The 16,592-nt window shown below is 45.3% G+C and overlaps 4 protein-coding genes across 4 annotated transcripts in view; 3 read left to right on the forward strand and 1 right to left on the reverse strand.

The window, feature by feature from the left end:
* ANKRD66 (ankyrin repeat domain 66) overlaps positions 1–16,592 on the reverse strand; it is a 50,678-nt gene that overhangs the window by 10,156 nt on the left and 23,930 nt on the right. The window lies entirely within an intron of this gene.
* LOC148224527 (taste receptor type 2 member 116-like) lies at positions 1,868–2,821 on the forward strand. Its single transcript, XM_088162847.1, has one exon. It carries the CDS (start codon positions 1,868–1,870, stop codon positions 2,819–2,821), a length of 954 nt encoding a protein of 317 aa, XP_088018973.1.
* Positions 6,788–7,741, forward strand: LOC148224528 (taste receptor type 2 member 2-like). Its single transcript, XM_088162499.1, has one exon. It carries the CDS (start codon positions 6,788–6,790, stop codon positions 7,739–7,741), a length of 954 nt encoding a protein of 317 aa, XP_088018625.1.
* Positions 12,767–13,720, forward strand: LOC148224529 (taste receptor type 2 member 7-like). The gene has a single exon (XM_088162498.1). The coding sequence runs from the start codon at positions 12,767–12,769 to the stop codon at positions 13,718–13,720; it is 954 nt and encodes a 317-aa protein (XP_088018624.1).

Consider the following 16,592-nt stretch of genomic DNA (forward strand, 5'->3'; position numbering starts at 1 on the left):
TCCCTGAGTTTTTCCATCTGGTCTTTCACCCCTGCCTTGCCTGTGTGTGAGACAGAAGGAACGCTGGGTTGGTGTCTGGCTGCTCCCTAAGGTCAACCCACCACAGCGGGTGAAACATGAAAGAGTTCCAGCATGAACACAGCAGAACCTCAACTGGTCACTTCTGTCACCAGCTCAGGTCCACAGGCAGATCTTAAGCATCTCTTCTGGACACAACTCCCCAGTGAAAGGCCTTGAAAGGACAGGAACAACCACACCTCCCTTCTACCCCTGCTGCTGCTGCTCATGAGCTTTGTCCTTGTACCTGACAGTCCTGACCACTTTCACAGCAAAGTCCTGGAAAATCCATCTTATTCCCTACATCCACTGCAACATCATCCCTGACAACCTCACATGCCACAAGACTCAGCAGGCAAAACCCAGCACCTTGCATGTGTTACCACACAAACCACCACAGCCCCAGCAAACCACACTGCACATCCCTTCTTCCATTGCTGTGAAATCCCTGAGAATGTGACACCCAGCTCAGTGTCACTACCCTGTGCACCAGCCCCACTCAGGGGCACTGCAGGGGACAGGGTGTCCATCAGCACAGCCCCACTGCCCAGGCCATGGGGACAGATGCAGGATTTCAGGATGTGCCTGGCTTGGAGAAACTGATGCATGGGAGATGTCAGATTTCAATGGGAATGGCTGCCCAGTGCTGGCATGGTATGGAAATTCTCTGGGTCACATTCCAAGTCTTTAGGATTGCCAAAAAAAATGCAATTAGGTGGATGTGATAAGAATATTCCTGTAACATACTGCTGGCACTTACATCCCACACAAAGCCTGGCTATTATCATTCTGACGAGTGAAAATGCTGGTGGTTCATTTCCTGTAGCCATAGAACTGTTTGTTGGACTTCCATTTTTCCTGGTTTCACCACAGCATCAGATGTGATCTCCTTGGTTACAGTGGTTCTGATGTGCAAGGCCAAATGGGACAGCTCCTGCACTTACCCAAAGTGCATGGGCAGCCCATGCCCTACAGAGCTTTACTCAACTTACCTGTTAAAAATCTAACAGCTTTCAGGTTGCAAATTAACTTGGAAGCTTTAGGGCAGTGCAGTAGGTAAGAACCTTAGCATGGTGCCATCCTTAAAAGCCTTTGCTTTCTCAGAAGATGAGATTGGAAACTTGGCACAGAGACTTGTCCCGATTGTTTCCCTTTTTCCTCCATATACTTCACCATATCCCTGAAAAAAATTACAGCTTTACTTTCCATCTCTTCCATCACCTGCCCCACTATGTGACTCTTCACTTATTATTAAGGCAATGCCATTGGTAAAACTAATATGGATTTCAAAGCCTGTGAAGGGTCAAAATTACCTAGTTTCCTTGCACCCGGGTTGAACTTTGCAGATCCCAGAATCGGAAATTAAAAGAGACAGTGACTGCCCTGACTGTTCTCTGCTGTGCACAGCCAGGGCTCTGCATAATCATTCTAGATGGCCAAAGGACATAAAAACCCATGTCCTAAAGCCTGACACTGATGAAACAGGGCTCAGTCTCAAAAGCACAACACTCTCCACCACAGAAAAACATCTCCACTGTTTGTGTCACCCAACACAGTCCCCCTGAAGCAACATTCAAATAGTCAGGAGTGACACTGGCCCCGGGTAAGGGGATACCCAGCACATTTACATCCCTGCACCTGCCCTGCTCCCAGCAACAGCGGCACCAAAATCCCCCCCAGCACCAGCAGCTCTATAAAGCTCCTCTTGCCATCCCTGACACTCACTCCACCAACAGCAGCCACTGACCTGCCTCAGGCACTGCTGCCACAGCCCCCTTGGCCAGCACAGCTCTGCTCCCCAGCTCGCAGCATGGAAGCTTGTCACTCTCCACGGAAATACAATGTCACTTCATCTGGGACCACAATTTTGGCTGTCATCAGCCTGGAAGCATTTGCTGGCATGTGGATAAATGCTTTCATGGTTTGTGTGCTTTGCATTGGCTGGGTCAAGAAGAAAACCCTGAACTCTAATGAGAAGATCTTGCTGCTGCTGGGATGCTCCAGGTTTTGGTCTTTGTGCTTCTCATGGATACATAGCTTTCTCTCAAACATTTACCCCAACTTTCTTCTGGTTCATTCCATACTTCAACTACTTGAAGGTTCTTATAGCTTTTGTAATTGTTCTAACTTGTGGTTTTCAGCCAGTCTTTGTGTTTTTTATTGCATAAAAATAGCCAATTTCAGGAACAGCTTCTTCATCTACCTGAAAGTAAAAATTGACAAGATTGTGCCCTGGCTTTTGTTGGGGTCTATGATTTTCTCCCTGATTATTGGAATTCTCGTCTACAACACTATTGATACAGCTCTCTGTAAAAACTTCAATTTCACATGCCAAGAAAGACTTTGCAAAGAAAGTATCAGAATAGAGGAACATTTTTATCCTCTTTTTTTTCTCACCGGCTTGTTATATACGACTTCATTCATGGCAGTCATCTTTTCCTCTGTTTTCCTCCTCTTTTCTCTCTGGAGGCACAAATGTAACATGCAGACAAACTCCATGAAGGACCTCAGCATAGATGCCCACATCAAAGCCATGAAATCTATTCTCTCCTTCTTCATAATGTACAGCATCAACTTTCTGTCCTTGATGTTGACTCTAATTTATGCGATGGACTTTCAAAATCAAGCAATACTTTTTGTTTACTTAATTCAACATGCTTATCCAGGTCTTCACTCCCTTATTCTGATTTTCAGCAGTCCCAAGCTGGAAAAAGCACTGCTTAGGATTCCTTCCTGTGTGAAGTGCAAGGTTTGCATGAGGTAGAAACTGTAACAAAAGCTGGAGCTCATATAGAATAACTTTAGAGAAAACAGGTTCAATTAATTTTCATTGCAACCCTCCAGGCTGTAGAGATCGTAGACATGTTCAGCTATATATATTGCAAATTCAACCTATATCATTAGGAGGTTAATAGATTATTATTTGCATTTAATTAAACTAGCTCTTAGAGTTAACTTATTGTCAATAGCAAAGTCATTTAGACCTTGTACAGGGGCTGGATGCAAAAGGACAATAATCATACTGCAAACCTGCCACAATCGTCTTGATACTGACTAATTGAATTGACTGAATGAAACAAGAGGTTTATCTCTATTTTGGTTTACCTTTCTTTCTGCTGTGGCCCTGTGCTGTGTGATCTATTATGGGCTGTATCACTGTCTGGCAGTGGCCAAGAGCTCTGTGTGAACATGCTGACCCCTGGCACTCACCAGAGGTGGTCACTGATGCACAAACAGCAAGGCAGGAACAGCCCTGGGGAGCTCAGGGCGTGCAGAGCCCCCTTCCCACGCCAGCCCTGCGTGTCCTCTCTGCCCCACTGCCTGCAAGGACAGGATTCCCTGCTCTGTGGGACTGCTCTCCTGGCCTGCTTTGACCTGGTGAGGAGATTGGATTAGCCCACTGCACTCTGGCTCAGTTAAATCTCTAAGAACGTTGGTTTTTCTGCGAGGTGCAGCGCAGAATAATGTCCCAATATCATCTCACAATGACTGATGAACTGATACATGGGGTGCCTGGGCCAGGTGCTGCAGCTGAGGTCCTCTGGGGACTCAGTCAAGGCTGTCCCATGCTGGGAAAAGCCAGTTCCATGCACTCCAAGGGACTCAACACAAGACACTGCTCATCTCATCAGTGACTGTTGTGGCTCCACTGGGAAAAGAGAAGTCCTGAAGGACTGCAGGCCATGGGAGGGAGCCACGCTGGAGCAGGGCAAGTGTGCAGGAGACAACGTTTTATGAATTGACTACAACCCCCATTCCCTGTCCTCCTGTGCTGCTGAGGAGAGGAGGTGGTAGAGAATCTCAGAGTGAGTTACAATGAGCCTCAGATTGGTGGAGGATGAAGATAAAATAGGCTAGTTTTATGCATGTTCTACATCATCCTTCTCTGTTTTCAATGGGAAATAAATTAAACTGATTTTCCCTGTGTCATGTCTGTTTTGTCTCTGAGAATAATTGGTGAGTGATTTCCCTGTCTGTATCTTGACTCATGAGCAGTTCCATCTTATTTGCCTCCCTGCCCTGCTGCAGAGTGACACTGAAGGAGTGACTGAGTGGGCCTCTGAGAGCTGCCCAAGGCCAACTCACCATGACAGGGCCTGCAAATGGCAAACAGTTCCAGTGTGAAGGCACACTTTCAGTGCACACAGCTCAGGGAGCAGCTGCAATGTCAGCTGCAGGTTGTGGGGAAGTGCTGGGAGTCCTAAACATGGTGCCAAGCCTTGCACAGCAAAGGCTACAGAGACCTGTGGCATCAGCCAAGTGACTGGACCCTTAAGACACTCCAATCATCATGGGCATGGACTGGAAGGACACAAAATCCCACGGATCCAATTGTTGGGGTTACCTCCTCAGGGGCACACAGCTTGAGCAGCTTCTGTGTTATGTGCCAGAAGGAAACTGCTTTAAAGATCCAGAGGCCTGAGACTTTTCTATGGCAAACCCAGTGCCAAGCTGGGAAGGAAACTTGGCCTGGCTCTGAGTGTGGTGTGTCCAGGGCATGGGGTGGGGCAGCTGCCCACTCTGAGGGGGCTTTGGTCCCAGCAGGGACAGTCTCTGGTGGTGGGGTGTGACTGTCACAGAGCCTCCTGGGTGCTGAGACAGGACTGCTCCCTTCACACCAGCATGAACAGAGCAGAACCCAAACTGCTCATTTATTTTACCAGCTCAGGCTCAGAGGGTCGTTTTACCTCATGTCCAGTGCCAGCTGTGCAATTCTCCCCTCCCCTTCAAAAAGCTTCCTTCCTGCTTCTGAATTGAGAGATACAACCATTTAGGCCAGAGCAACCTCTCAACCACTGCAATATCTCTTTTTCCAAAGACCACACATTCTAGCAGGCCACCTCACCAAACTACCCAACTCTCCTTCAAGAGCAACTGCCCAGAAACAACCAAACAAATAATTAATGCCACTTTATAACACACCAATCCACCTTCTGTACCTAAGAAGGATTTGGAGCTGAATTAATATTTCCATAACAAGCATATCACCTGCCCTGAGGAGATTGCATTTTCTTTTCCAGGATTGTATCCTGAACAATTGTGCCCTTCTTCACATTGAAGTTCAATTATGGATGGAATGGATTTGCTCAGAAGAAAATGGGCCACTGATACAGGTTAGCTAATCAAGGCTCATCATCTGGGATTTCCTATAATAAAGAAGGAAGACCAGGATTCCAGAGAGGGAAGATATTCAGCCTAACAAAGCTCAGATGGAAGCATTGCAGTCCATGTGTGATGTCTCTCAGATCCCAGTACAGCTGTGTGGCCCTGCATATGCATAAAATCAGAGGTCTGATGCATTTTGACATGCACAAGGGCATCCAAAAATCCACATAACTTGGTAGATACAACGTCCTAGAGAATCCTTCTCCTTCTTGAGTCCTGCCAGAGGGGATGGATTGGAACAAAAAGCAGAGTACTGTCTTTCAAACACCTGATCCATATCTTCTGGAGACTCTGATTTATATACACCTTTATTTGTTTTAAGGTACCAGCTTCCCCACACGAGCTGATTGGAAGCCATGGCCATGGTGTAGTCCTGCTATTCTAACATTTTGTCCAGGTTCTGAGCAGGACAGAGTTAATTTCTGCAGCAGCCAGGAGAGGGCAGGGCCAGTACCCAGGGGTTATTCTCTACCACCTCATTGACCAGGGGAAAAGGGGTTCCTTCTGATATTGTCTATTATTAGGGAGTTATTACCATGTGGAAAATTTCTTCTCTTATACCCTCTGACATCAGTAGTGTTGCTGTTACTGTTCATTTTCTTATTTCGTTGTTTCCAGTAAATTGTTCTTATCTTAAGCCCTGATCTTTGCTTTTTGTTCCTCGAATTCTCCTCTCCAAAGAGGAGAAGGAAGGTGGAATAAAGGGGAGTGAAAGAGAGTGGCAATGTGGTTTAGAGATTCAAAGTGGGGGCACAGAACTGGTGAGGACCATACTGAAGCCACAACAAATATTCATTTAATGCCTCTGTACAAGTACAGACTCAGCACAGACAATACATCTTCAGACCTGTTGTAAGAGAAATCACTCCCAATTTTCTCACAAGCATATGGAGAGACAAAGAAATAAAAGAGAAATACAAAAAAAAATTAAAAAAAAAATAAATAAAAAGAGAAAAACCCCAGCGAAATCTACACAGTGTTTTCTGTTCTGTCAGCAAAACCAGTGAGGAGAAAACTCACATCAAAGCATAAAGCAGAGAACAGGAATGTCAGGAAATTAAAATTCTCTCAAGGCAATGCTCTGCCCACCATCAATATCAAAAAATAGAAAAATAAATACTATTATTAATTATCGTATCCAAAACTAACAAGTCATTGTAGGTGACCAAGGGCCACAAGCACCCATGTCCTAAAGCCTGACACTGATCAAACAGGGCTCAGTCTCAAAAGCACAACACTCTCCACCACAGAAAAACATCTCCACTGTTTGTGTCACCCAACACAGCCCCCCTGAAGCAACATTCAAATAGTCAGGAGTGACACTGGCCCCGGGTAAGGGGATACCCAGCACATTTACATCCCTGCACCTGCCCTGCTCCCAGCACCAGCGGCACCAAAATCCCCCCCAGCACCAGCACCAGCAGCACCAGCAGCCGCAGCAGCACAGCTCTATAAAGCTCCTCTTGCCATCCCTGACACTCCACCAACAGCAGCCACTGACCTGCCTCAGGCACTGCTGCCACAGCCCCCTTGGCCAGCACAGCTCTGCTCCCCAGCTCGCAGCATGGAAGCTTGTCACTCTCCACAGCAGTCCAATGTCACTACATATGGGGACACAACTGTGGCCATCATCAGCCTGGAGGTATTTGCTGGCATGTGGATAAATGCTTTCATGGTTTGTGTGCTTTGCATTGGCTGGGTCAAGAAGAAAACCCTGAACTCTAATGAGAAGATCTTGCTGTTGCTGGGATGCTCCAGGTTTTGGTATTTAGGCATCTCATGGGTATATTCTTTTCTTTTAATCATACATCCCTATTGCTTTTGTGTTCCTCTCCTACTTGAATCTCTTGCAGCTATTCAAAGCTTTTTCGATTGTTCACACATATGGATGTCAGCCTGTCTTTGTAGTTTTTACTGTATAAAAATTGCCAATTTCAGGAACAGCTTCTTCATCTACCTGAAAGTAAAAATTGACAAGATTGTGCCATGGCTCCTGTTAGGATCTCTGCTTTTGGCCTTTATTTTCAGCATTCTTGTCTACCACATCTCTAATGAAACACAGTGTAACAATCGCAATTACAGCAGTCAAGGATATTATCTGAAACACATTATCAGAGTGGATGAACATTTACTGCCTATTGTTTTTGTCATAGGATTTGTGTATTCCACTTCATTCACAGCAGTTGTCTTTTCTGCTGTCTTCCTTCTCTTTTCTCTCTGGAAACACAAATGCAAGATGCAGACAAACTCCATGAAGGACCTCAGCATGGATGCCCACATCAAAGCCATGAAATCTATTCTCTCCTTCTTAGTGATGTACAGCATCAACTTTGTATTTTTTATTTTGACACTGATTTATGCAAGGAAGAAGGAAAATCACGTGGCTTTTCTAATTTTTGTGTTCCTGTATGCTTTTCCAGGAGTTCATTCCCTTATTCTGATTTTTAGCAATCCTAAGCTGGAACAGGCACTCATAAGGATTCTATCCTGTGTCAAGTGCAAGGTTTGCATGAGGTAGGAACTCTAATAAAAGCTGGAGCCCCGGAAAAATATTGCTATTTCATTAGAAGACATAAGTCAATTCATATCTAATGGAAATCTCCAGGTAGATGATGCAGATATTCTCTCTTTACCGCTGAAGTTAAGAAAAAATTTTTCAAGTTCTTTGAACCAAATCAGTAGGACCTAGATTATTTTGAACGGTTCATTTAGGTAATTTAGATAATTCATTCAGGTAATTCTTTGACTTAATTCTTGTCAATATCAATTTCATTTAGACCTGGTACATCAGCTGGATGCTAATAGGCAATAACAGTACTGCAAACCTTCCTCAAATGCTTTGGCATTTGCTGATTGAAAAATGACTGAACTCAGCCTAAGGTTCATTTGTGTTTGGGATTTATATTTCTTTCTGCTGTGTCTCTGTTTTTTGCAATATTATCACTTGTAACACTGGGTGGGGTGGGTACAACTTGAAAGACTGAAGCCTATGGAGACCCCATGGCGGAGCTGCCTGATCCTAAAGGATTGCAGCCCATGGATGGGATCCACACTTGAGCAGGGAAGAGAGCCTGAAAAGGATGGACTGGAAGAGACAACTTGTTATGGACTGACTGTAACCCTCATTGCCCATCTCTCCATGCCACTGTGGCAGAGGAGGTGGAAAAGCCTGGAAAAAAAAAGAGTGAATTCTGATTTGTGAAGATGAAGAGGGGAAGGCAAAGGGTTCTAATTTTGTGTGTGTTCCACATTATGCTACTCCAATATCAATAGCTAATAAACAAAATTCATTATTCTCAACTTGAGTCTGTTTTCTCCATGACAGTAACACCTTCTATTCCACCACTGGCCTATTGTGGAGCAGGAATGAAGGAGCAGCTGGGTTTGGTCATGGCACTTGCCCAAGCACAACAAACCACAGCCCATTCTCTGAACATGAAATAATTCCAACATGAACCAGAGCAGAACTGATTTGTTCATTTCTGTCACCAGCTCAGGCACACAGGGACATCTTACACTATGCCTTGTGCCAATGGTGCATTTTCCATCCATTCTTGGCAGGGTTTGCTTGGTCTGCTCTTCTCCCAGGAGGAAAATAATCTGCCAGGGGTGGAGTCCAAACATCTGATGCCTCTCTCAGATGAGGGAGCAGCTAATGCTCAAGATTTTCTGGAGACAGCATTCCCCTGAGCACAGACAAAAAAGGGGCTGGGGACACCTCTGAAAGCAAGGCAGAGCTCCAACACTCTTGGAAGTCACAGAGACATGAAAAAATTCTACTGGAGCAGGAATGGGAGTTAGAGCCTGTTAGACCCACGTGTCCAGAGAAAGTCCAACATCAACATCTCCCCTTCAGGCAGAAGAAACAGCTACAGCCTTGTTACAAATTAGTGTTTGAGCTCACTTCAAAAATCACTGGCAAGTGTGTCACTAAAAATCATATTTAATACTAAGCAAGAGCATAATAATCAAGAGCATGATGACTTTTGTTGGCAAGATTCACTCTGCTACTTACTAGATAGTAAAGGCACACCATAGGATAAAAAACCTGAAAAAAAAAACCATCAATCAAAACAGAAATGAACCAAGGACTGTCTGTGTGTGTGTGTGTGCATGCGTGTTTAGGTACGTGTGACAAAATGACAGAAAGGGAAAAGATAAAAAGGAATACGGCCTCAAAGCTTAACAGAAATCAAGAAACCTTAACTTACATCTTAAACGAAACAATTTAGCAAAGGAATATCACTTAACAGCATTTCACTTGGCTTTTAGCCTTATATTAAACTTATTTACAGGCCTAACTTACTTAAATATCTAAGATACTTAAACACCTAAGAGAGCAGCATTTTTCCCATATTAGCCAAAGCATAATTACATGTGTATGCACACAGACAGAAAGAGTCAGTGCAAGGGACCTGTGAAAAATTCCCTTCAAAGGCAGTGAAATATTCCCTTTGGATGCCTTTTCCTCTCATCACCAGGTCAAGGCTTGAGCCTCGAGGAGTGGGGGGATTGGCCCTGGATGGGTTCTTCTTTGGGGATTCTCTGAGTACAGCAAACTTGAGAGCTCCCAGCTGTGACAGGCCCCACTGGTCACAGCCTGCTAGGGTCCAGGAGAGCTCAAAGGGTCTCATTTTGGACCCTCATTTTTGTTTAGAGGGCCGCAAGAAACTGGGCTTTAATCACAACAACGTTTCATCCTGGCTGCACTTCAGTTCCACACTCTTTCCTTCAAAGTGTGAGAACCAGAATGTTAAGCCATTCAGGCAAAAAAAGAAAAAAAAAAAAAAAAGTAATTTTTAGGTTGTTCATAGAAAGCCCAGGATGCCATTAGGTAGCAGCAGTTCCTGGGAGCAGACACTTGTGCTGTTCTGATAGCTCTGAAAAGCTCAAGAGGAGCCGGGCCCACGTGCTGCTCATCAAGGCCGAGGCCTAAGGAGAATTTCTCAAATCACAGCCTGGAAAGGGGAGGGGGAAGCACCACCACAACCCCACTGCCAAAAACAGACAGAGGCACCACCAGAGGCTACCAAAGACACACGACACACTACTGCTTCCCCTTTGTGTTCCATTTCTCTTCTGAGCAGAGCTTGTGCTGTTCTCCAGAAAACACAGCAGGTTTCTCTCAAGCTCTTCCTTCTGGAGTTCCCAATCCTCATCTCTCTGGTCTAAGAGCATTCTTCTCACTGGGACTGTCCTGTGCCAGTTCCTGCTCTCCACCTCAATAGCACAGTCCAGCACACACACAGCTGCACTCACAGGGGCCCATCTACAGGTCAGAGGTTTTTGTCTTGGCCTGCCCAAAACCCTGCTGCCAGCAACACTTGAGGAAACTCCACAGTGTGTCCAGCCTCGTGCAGCCCCAACCTCTCCTCACAGGGACCCCCTGGGCCCCAGCACTGCCTGCATCCAGACATGGACATTCCAAGTGTAAATCTTGCCCAAGAGAAGGCAAACCCTTTTCTCCTCCCACACGGCTCTGATTTTGTAGGCACTCAGGATTCGGGAATCTCTGTCAGAAGCACCATCCAGTATCAGGATTTGGGGTTTTTTTGGTTTTGTTTTTTGTTTTTTTTTGTTTTTTTTTTGTTTTTTGTTTTTTGGGGGTTTTTTTTGTTTTGTTTTGGTTTTGTTTTGTTTTTTGGGGGGTTTTTTGGTTTTTTTGTTGTTGTTGTTGTTGGGTTTTTTTTTTTTTTTTTTTTTTTTTAAATACAGTAGCTCTGTCCCATCAGTGCAATGCTGTTCCAGCTGAGAGCAGGGAGCAAAGCCAGCAGTTTCACACAGATGAGCTGCTGCACTCTGTCAGCTTCATGTATCATTTAGGACTCCCCATGTCATAAAAGGAGAAGGAAACAGATGATGGAGATAGAAGAATCTTGGCCTTAATCAAGCTCTGATAGAAACAGTTCAGTCTGTGTGCAGTGGGACTCAGATCCCAATACAGCTGTGTGTCCATCCAGATGCATAAATGCCAGGGTCTGCAGCCACCTGAGTGACACAAGGGCATCTGAAATATGCACATGGGGCTGTTAGATACTGAGACAGGGAATTGAACAGTAAGGAATAGTTAATCAAAAAGCAAGACAATGAGGAATGCCTGACGTTTACTATGTTTGCAAAAATCAGGAGGAAAGGCAGACTGCTTTGTGATAAATGGAGCCAGGACTTGCAAATAGGATGAAGGATTGCAATGCTACCAGTGATAAGTGATGAATCCAAAACCCTAAACCAGCAAGAACTAATCTCAAGATCTGGAATGTGCCCAAATGGCTAAGCTTCATGCTCCAGAGACAAAGTTGAAAAGTTCAAGTGCGATGAAGAGTTTGGAAGCCTTCATCAGAGACCCTCCATGACCTCTGAATTGGGGAGACACAAGCGCAAGAGGACTTTTGGTTCATTTGAATACGAAGCGACGGTAGGCGGGGCTAGGACATGAATATGTATTAGGCGTATTGTGCAATCTTAGGCTTCTAGGGAATGAATAGAGCAGTAGTTTGAAGTTTTGGCGTGCATGCTTTGGGAGGACCTATCCCCCATACACCTCAGCGCTGAAAAAATGCATACCTACTTTATAACTCTCATTTCTCACCAGTTAGAGAGTCTTTTCCGCATATTGATACAAACTTGTTTTTCTTGAGATGCTGGAGGGGATTGATAGGAAGCAGGAGCAGACACATATATCAAGTACCGGATCCACACTCTGATTTAAAAACCCTGCATCGCAGATACTGATTTTATACCGTTGTTTTTTTAAGGCACCAGATTCCTCACGTCGAGCTGAGCCCAAATCCCAGCCACAATATGATCCTGGTGGAGTAACATTTTCATTTTGGGCCCCTGTACAACCACAAACTCTGCACAGACACTTCATGTCCACACTTGTTACAACAGAAATAACTTCCATTTTTGTCACAAGCATATGGAGAGAAGAAAGAAAGACATAAACAAACACCAACAATCCTCAACCATGTTATCTCTTCTGTCAGCAAAAGCAGAGGAAAATCACTTTAAAACATAAGGCAGAGAACAAGAATATCAGGAAGTTATAATTTTCTTCAGGAAAATCTTCTCTGTCCTCCATCAGTCATGAAAATTAGCACAACAAATAATAGTTTTGAGTGAGTATATCCAAAACTAACAAGTCATTGTAGGTGACCAGGGGACACAAGCACTCAGGTCCTAAAGCCTGACACTGATCAAACAGGGCTCAGTCTCAAAAGCACAACACTCTCCACCACAGAAAAACATCTCCACTGTTTGTGTCACCCAACACAGCCCCCCTGAAGCAACATTCAAATAGTCAGGAGTGACACTGGCCCCGGGTAAGGGGATACCCAGCACATTTACATCCCTGCACCTGCCCTGCTCCCAGCACCAGCGGCACCAAAATCCCCCCCAGCACCAGCAGCAGCAGCAGCAGCAGCAGCTCTATAAAGCTCCTCTTGCCATCCCTGACACTCCAACAACAGCAGCCACTGACCTGCCTCAGGCACTGCTGCCACAGCCCCCTTGGCCAGCACAGCTCTGCTCCCCAGCTCGCAGCATGGAAGCTTGTCACTCTCCACAGCAGTCCAATGTCACTACATATGGGGACACAACTGTGGCCATCATCAGCCTGGAGGTATTTGCTGGCATGTGGATAAATGCTTTCATGGTTTGTGTGCTTTGCATTGGCTGGGTCAAGAAGAAAACCCTGAACTCTAATGAGAAGATCTTGCTGCTGCTGGGATGCTCCAGGTTTTGGTCTTTGTGCTTCTCATGGATATATAGCTTTCTCTCAAACATTTACCCCGACTGCCTTCTGGTTCATTCCACATTTCAACTACTTGGAGGTGCTTATAGTTTTTGTAATTGTTCTAACTTGTGGTTTTCAGCCTGTCTTTGTAGTTTTTATTGTATAAAAATAGCCAATTTCAGGAACAGCTTCTTCATCTACCTGAAAGTAAAAATTGACAGGATGGTGCCATGGCTTTTGTTGGGGTCTATGATTTTCTCCCTGATTATTGGAATTCTCGTCTACAACACTACTGATAAAGCTCTCTGTAAAAACCTCAATTTCACATGCCAAGGAAGACTTTGGAAAGAAAGTATCAGAACAGAGGAACATTTTTATCCTCTTTTTTTTCTCACCGGCTTGTTATATACGACTTCATTCATGGCAGTCATCTTTTCCTCTGTTTTCCTCCTCTTTTCTCTCTGGAGGCACAAATGTAACATGCAGACAAACTCCATGAAGGACCTCAGCATAGATGCCCACATCAAAGCCATGAAATCTATTCTCTCCTTCTTCATAATGTACAGCATCAACTTTGTATGTTTGGTCTTGACAATAATTTATATAATGACGAATGAATATATCAAGATACTTCTTATATCCATATATCTCTATGCTTACCCAGGTGTTCATTCCCTTATTCTGATTTTCAGCAGTCCCAAGCTGGAAAAAGCACTGCTTAGGATTCCTTCCTGTGTGAAGTGCAAGGTTTGCATGAGGTAGAAACTGTAACAAAAGCTGGAGCTCATATAGAATAACTTTAGAGAAAACAGGTTCAATTAATTTTCATTGCAACCCTCCAGGCTGTAGAGATCGTAGACATGTTCAGCTATATATATTGCAAATTCAACCTATATCATTAGGAGGTTAATAGATTATTATTTGCATTTAATTAAACTAGCTCTTAGAGTTAACTTATTGTCAATAGCAAAGTCATTTAGACCTTGTACAGGGGCTGGATGCAAAAGGACAATAATCATACTGCAAACCTGCCACAATCGTCTTGATACTGACTAATTGAATTGACTGAATGAAACAACAGGTTTATCTCTATTTTGGTTTACCTTTCTTTCTGCTGTGGCCCTGTGCTGTGTGATCTATTATGGGCTGTATCACTGTCTGGCAGTGGCCAAGAGCTCTGTGTGAACATGCTGACCCCTGGCACTCACCAGAGGTGGTCACTGATGCACAAACAGCAAGGCAGGAACAGCCCTGGGGAGCTCAGGGCGTGCAGAGCCCCCTTCCCACGCCAGCCCTGCGTGTCCTCTCTGCCCCACTGCCTGCAAGGACAGGATTCCCTGCTCTGTGGGACTGCTCTCCTGGCCTGCTTTGACCTGGTGAGGAGATTGGATTAGCCCACTGCACTCTGGCTCAGTTAAATCTCTAAGAACGTTGGTTTTTCTGCGAGGTGCAGCGCAGAATAATGTCCCAATATCATCTCACAATGACTGATGAACTGATACATGGGGTGCCTGGGCCAGGTGCTGCAGCTGAGGTCCTCTGGGGACTCAGTCAAGGCTGTCCCATGCTGGGAAAAGCCAGTTCCATGCACTCCAAGGGACTCAACACAAGACACTGCTCATCTCATCAGTGACTGTTGTGGCTCCACTGGGAAAAGAGAAGTCCTGAAGGACTGCAGGCCATGGGAGGGAGCCACGCTGGAGCAGGGCAAGTGTGCAGGAGACAACGTTTTATGAATTGACTACAACCCCCATTCCCTGTCCTCCTGTGCTGCTGAGGAGAGGAGGTGGTAGAGAATCTCAGAGTGAGTTACAATGAGCCTCAGATTGGTGGAGGATGAAGATAAAATAGGCTAGTTTTATGCATGTTCTACATCATCCTTCTCTGTTTTCAATGGGAAATAAATTAAACTGATTTTCCCTGTGTCATGTCTGTTTTGTCTCTGAGAATAATTGGTGAGTGATTTCCCTGTCTGTATCTTGACTCATGAGCAGTTCCATCTTATTTGCCTCCCTGCCCTGCTGCAGAGTGACACTGAAGGAGTGACTGAGTGGGCCTCTGAGAGCTGCCCAAGGCCAACTCACCATGACAGGGCCTGCAAATGGCAAACAGTTCCAGTGTGAAGGCACACTTTCAGTGCACACAGCTCAGGGAGCAGCTGCAATGTCAGCTGCAGGTTGTGGGGAAGTGCTGGGAGTCCTAAACATGGTGCCAAGCCTTGCACAGCAAAGGCTACAGAGACCTGTGGCATCAGCCAAGTGACTGGACCCTTAAGACACTCCAATCATCATGGGCATGGACTGGAAGGACACAAAATCCCACGGATCCAATTGTTGGGGTTACCTCCTCAGGGGCACACAGCTTGAGCAGCTTCTGTGTTATGTGCCAGAAGGAAACTGCTTTAAAGATCCAGAGGCCTGAGACTTTTCTATGGCAAACCCAGTGCCAAGCTGGGAAGGAAACTTGGCCTGGCTCTGAGTGTGGTGTGTCCAGGGCATGGGGTGGGGCAGCTGCCCACTCTGAGGGGGCTTTGGTCCCAGCAGGGACAGTCTCTGGTGGTGGGGTGTGACTGTCACAGAGCCTCCTGGGTGCTGAGACAGGACTGCTCCCTTCACACCAGCATGAACAGAGCAGAACCCAAACTGCTCATTTATTTTACCAGCTCAGGCTCAGAGGGTCGTTTTACCTCATGTCCAGTGCCAGCTGTGCAATTCTCCCCTCCCCTTCAAAAAGCTTCCTTCCTGCTTCTGAATTGAGAGATACAACCATTTAGGCCAGAGCAACCTCTCAACCACTGCAATATCTCTTTTTCCAAAGACCACACATTCTAGCAGGCCACCTCACCAAACTACCCAACTCTCCTTCAAGAGCAACTGCCCAGAAACAACCAAACAAATAATTAATGCCACTTTATAACACACCAATCCACCTTCTGTACCTAAGAAGGATTTGGAGCTGAATTAATATTTCCATAACAAGCATATCACCTGCCCTGAGGAGATTGCATTTTCTTTTCCAGGATTGTATCCTGAACAATTGTGCCCTTCTTCACATTGAAGTTCAATTATGGATGGAATGGATTTGCTCAGAAGAAAATGGGCCACTGATACAGGTTAGCTAATCAAGGCTCATCATCTGGGATTTCCTATAATAAAGAAGGAAGACCAGGATTCCAGAGAGGGAAGATATTCAGCCTAACAAAGCTCAGATGGAAGCATTGCAGTCCATGTGTGATGTCTCTCAGATCCCAGTACAGCTGTGTGGCCCTGCATATGCATAAAATCAGAGGTCTGATGCATTTTGACATGCACAAGGGCCCAAAATAACTTGGTAGATACAACGTCCTGGAGAATCCTTCTCCTTGTTGAGTCCTGCCAGAGGGGATAGATTGGAACAAAAAGCAGAGTCCTGTCTTTCAAACACCTGATCCATATCTTCTGGAGACTCTGATTTATATACACCTTTATTTGTTTTAAGGTACCAGCTTCCCCACACGAGCTGATTGGAAGCCATGGCCATGGTGTAGTCCTGCTATGCTAACATTTTGTCCGGGTTCTGAGCAGGACAGGGTTAATTTCTGCAGCAGCCAGGAGAGGGCAGGGCCAGTACCCAGGGGTTATTCTCTACCACCTCA

The sequence above is a fragment of the Sturnus vulgaris genome, chromosome 3 (assembly GCF_052056855.1).
Source record: "Sturnus vulgaris isolate bStuVul1 chromosome 3, bStuVul1.hap1, whole genome shotgun sequence".
Classification (NCBI taxonomy): Eukaryota; Metazoa; Chordata; class Aves; order Passeriformes; family Sturnidae; genus Sturnus; species Sturnus vulgaris.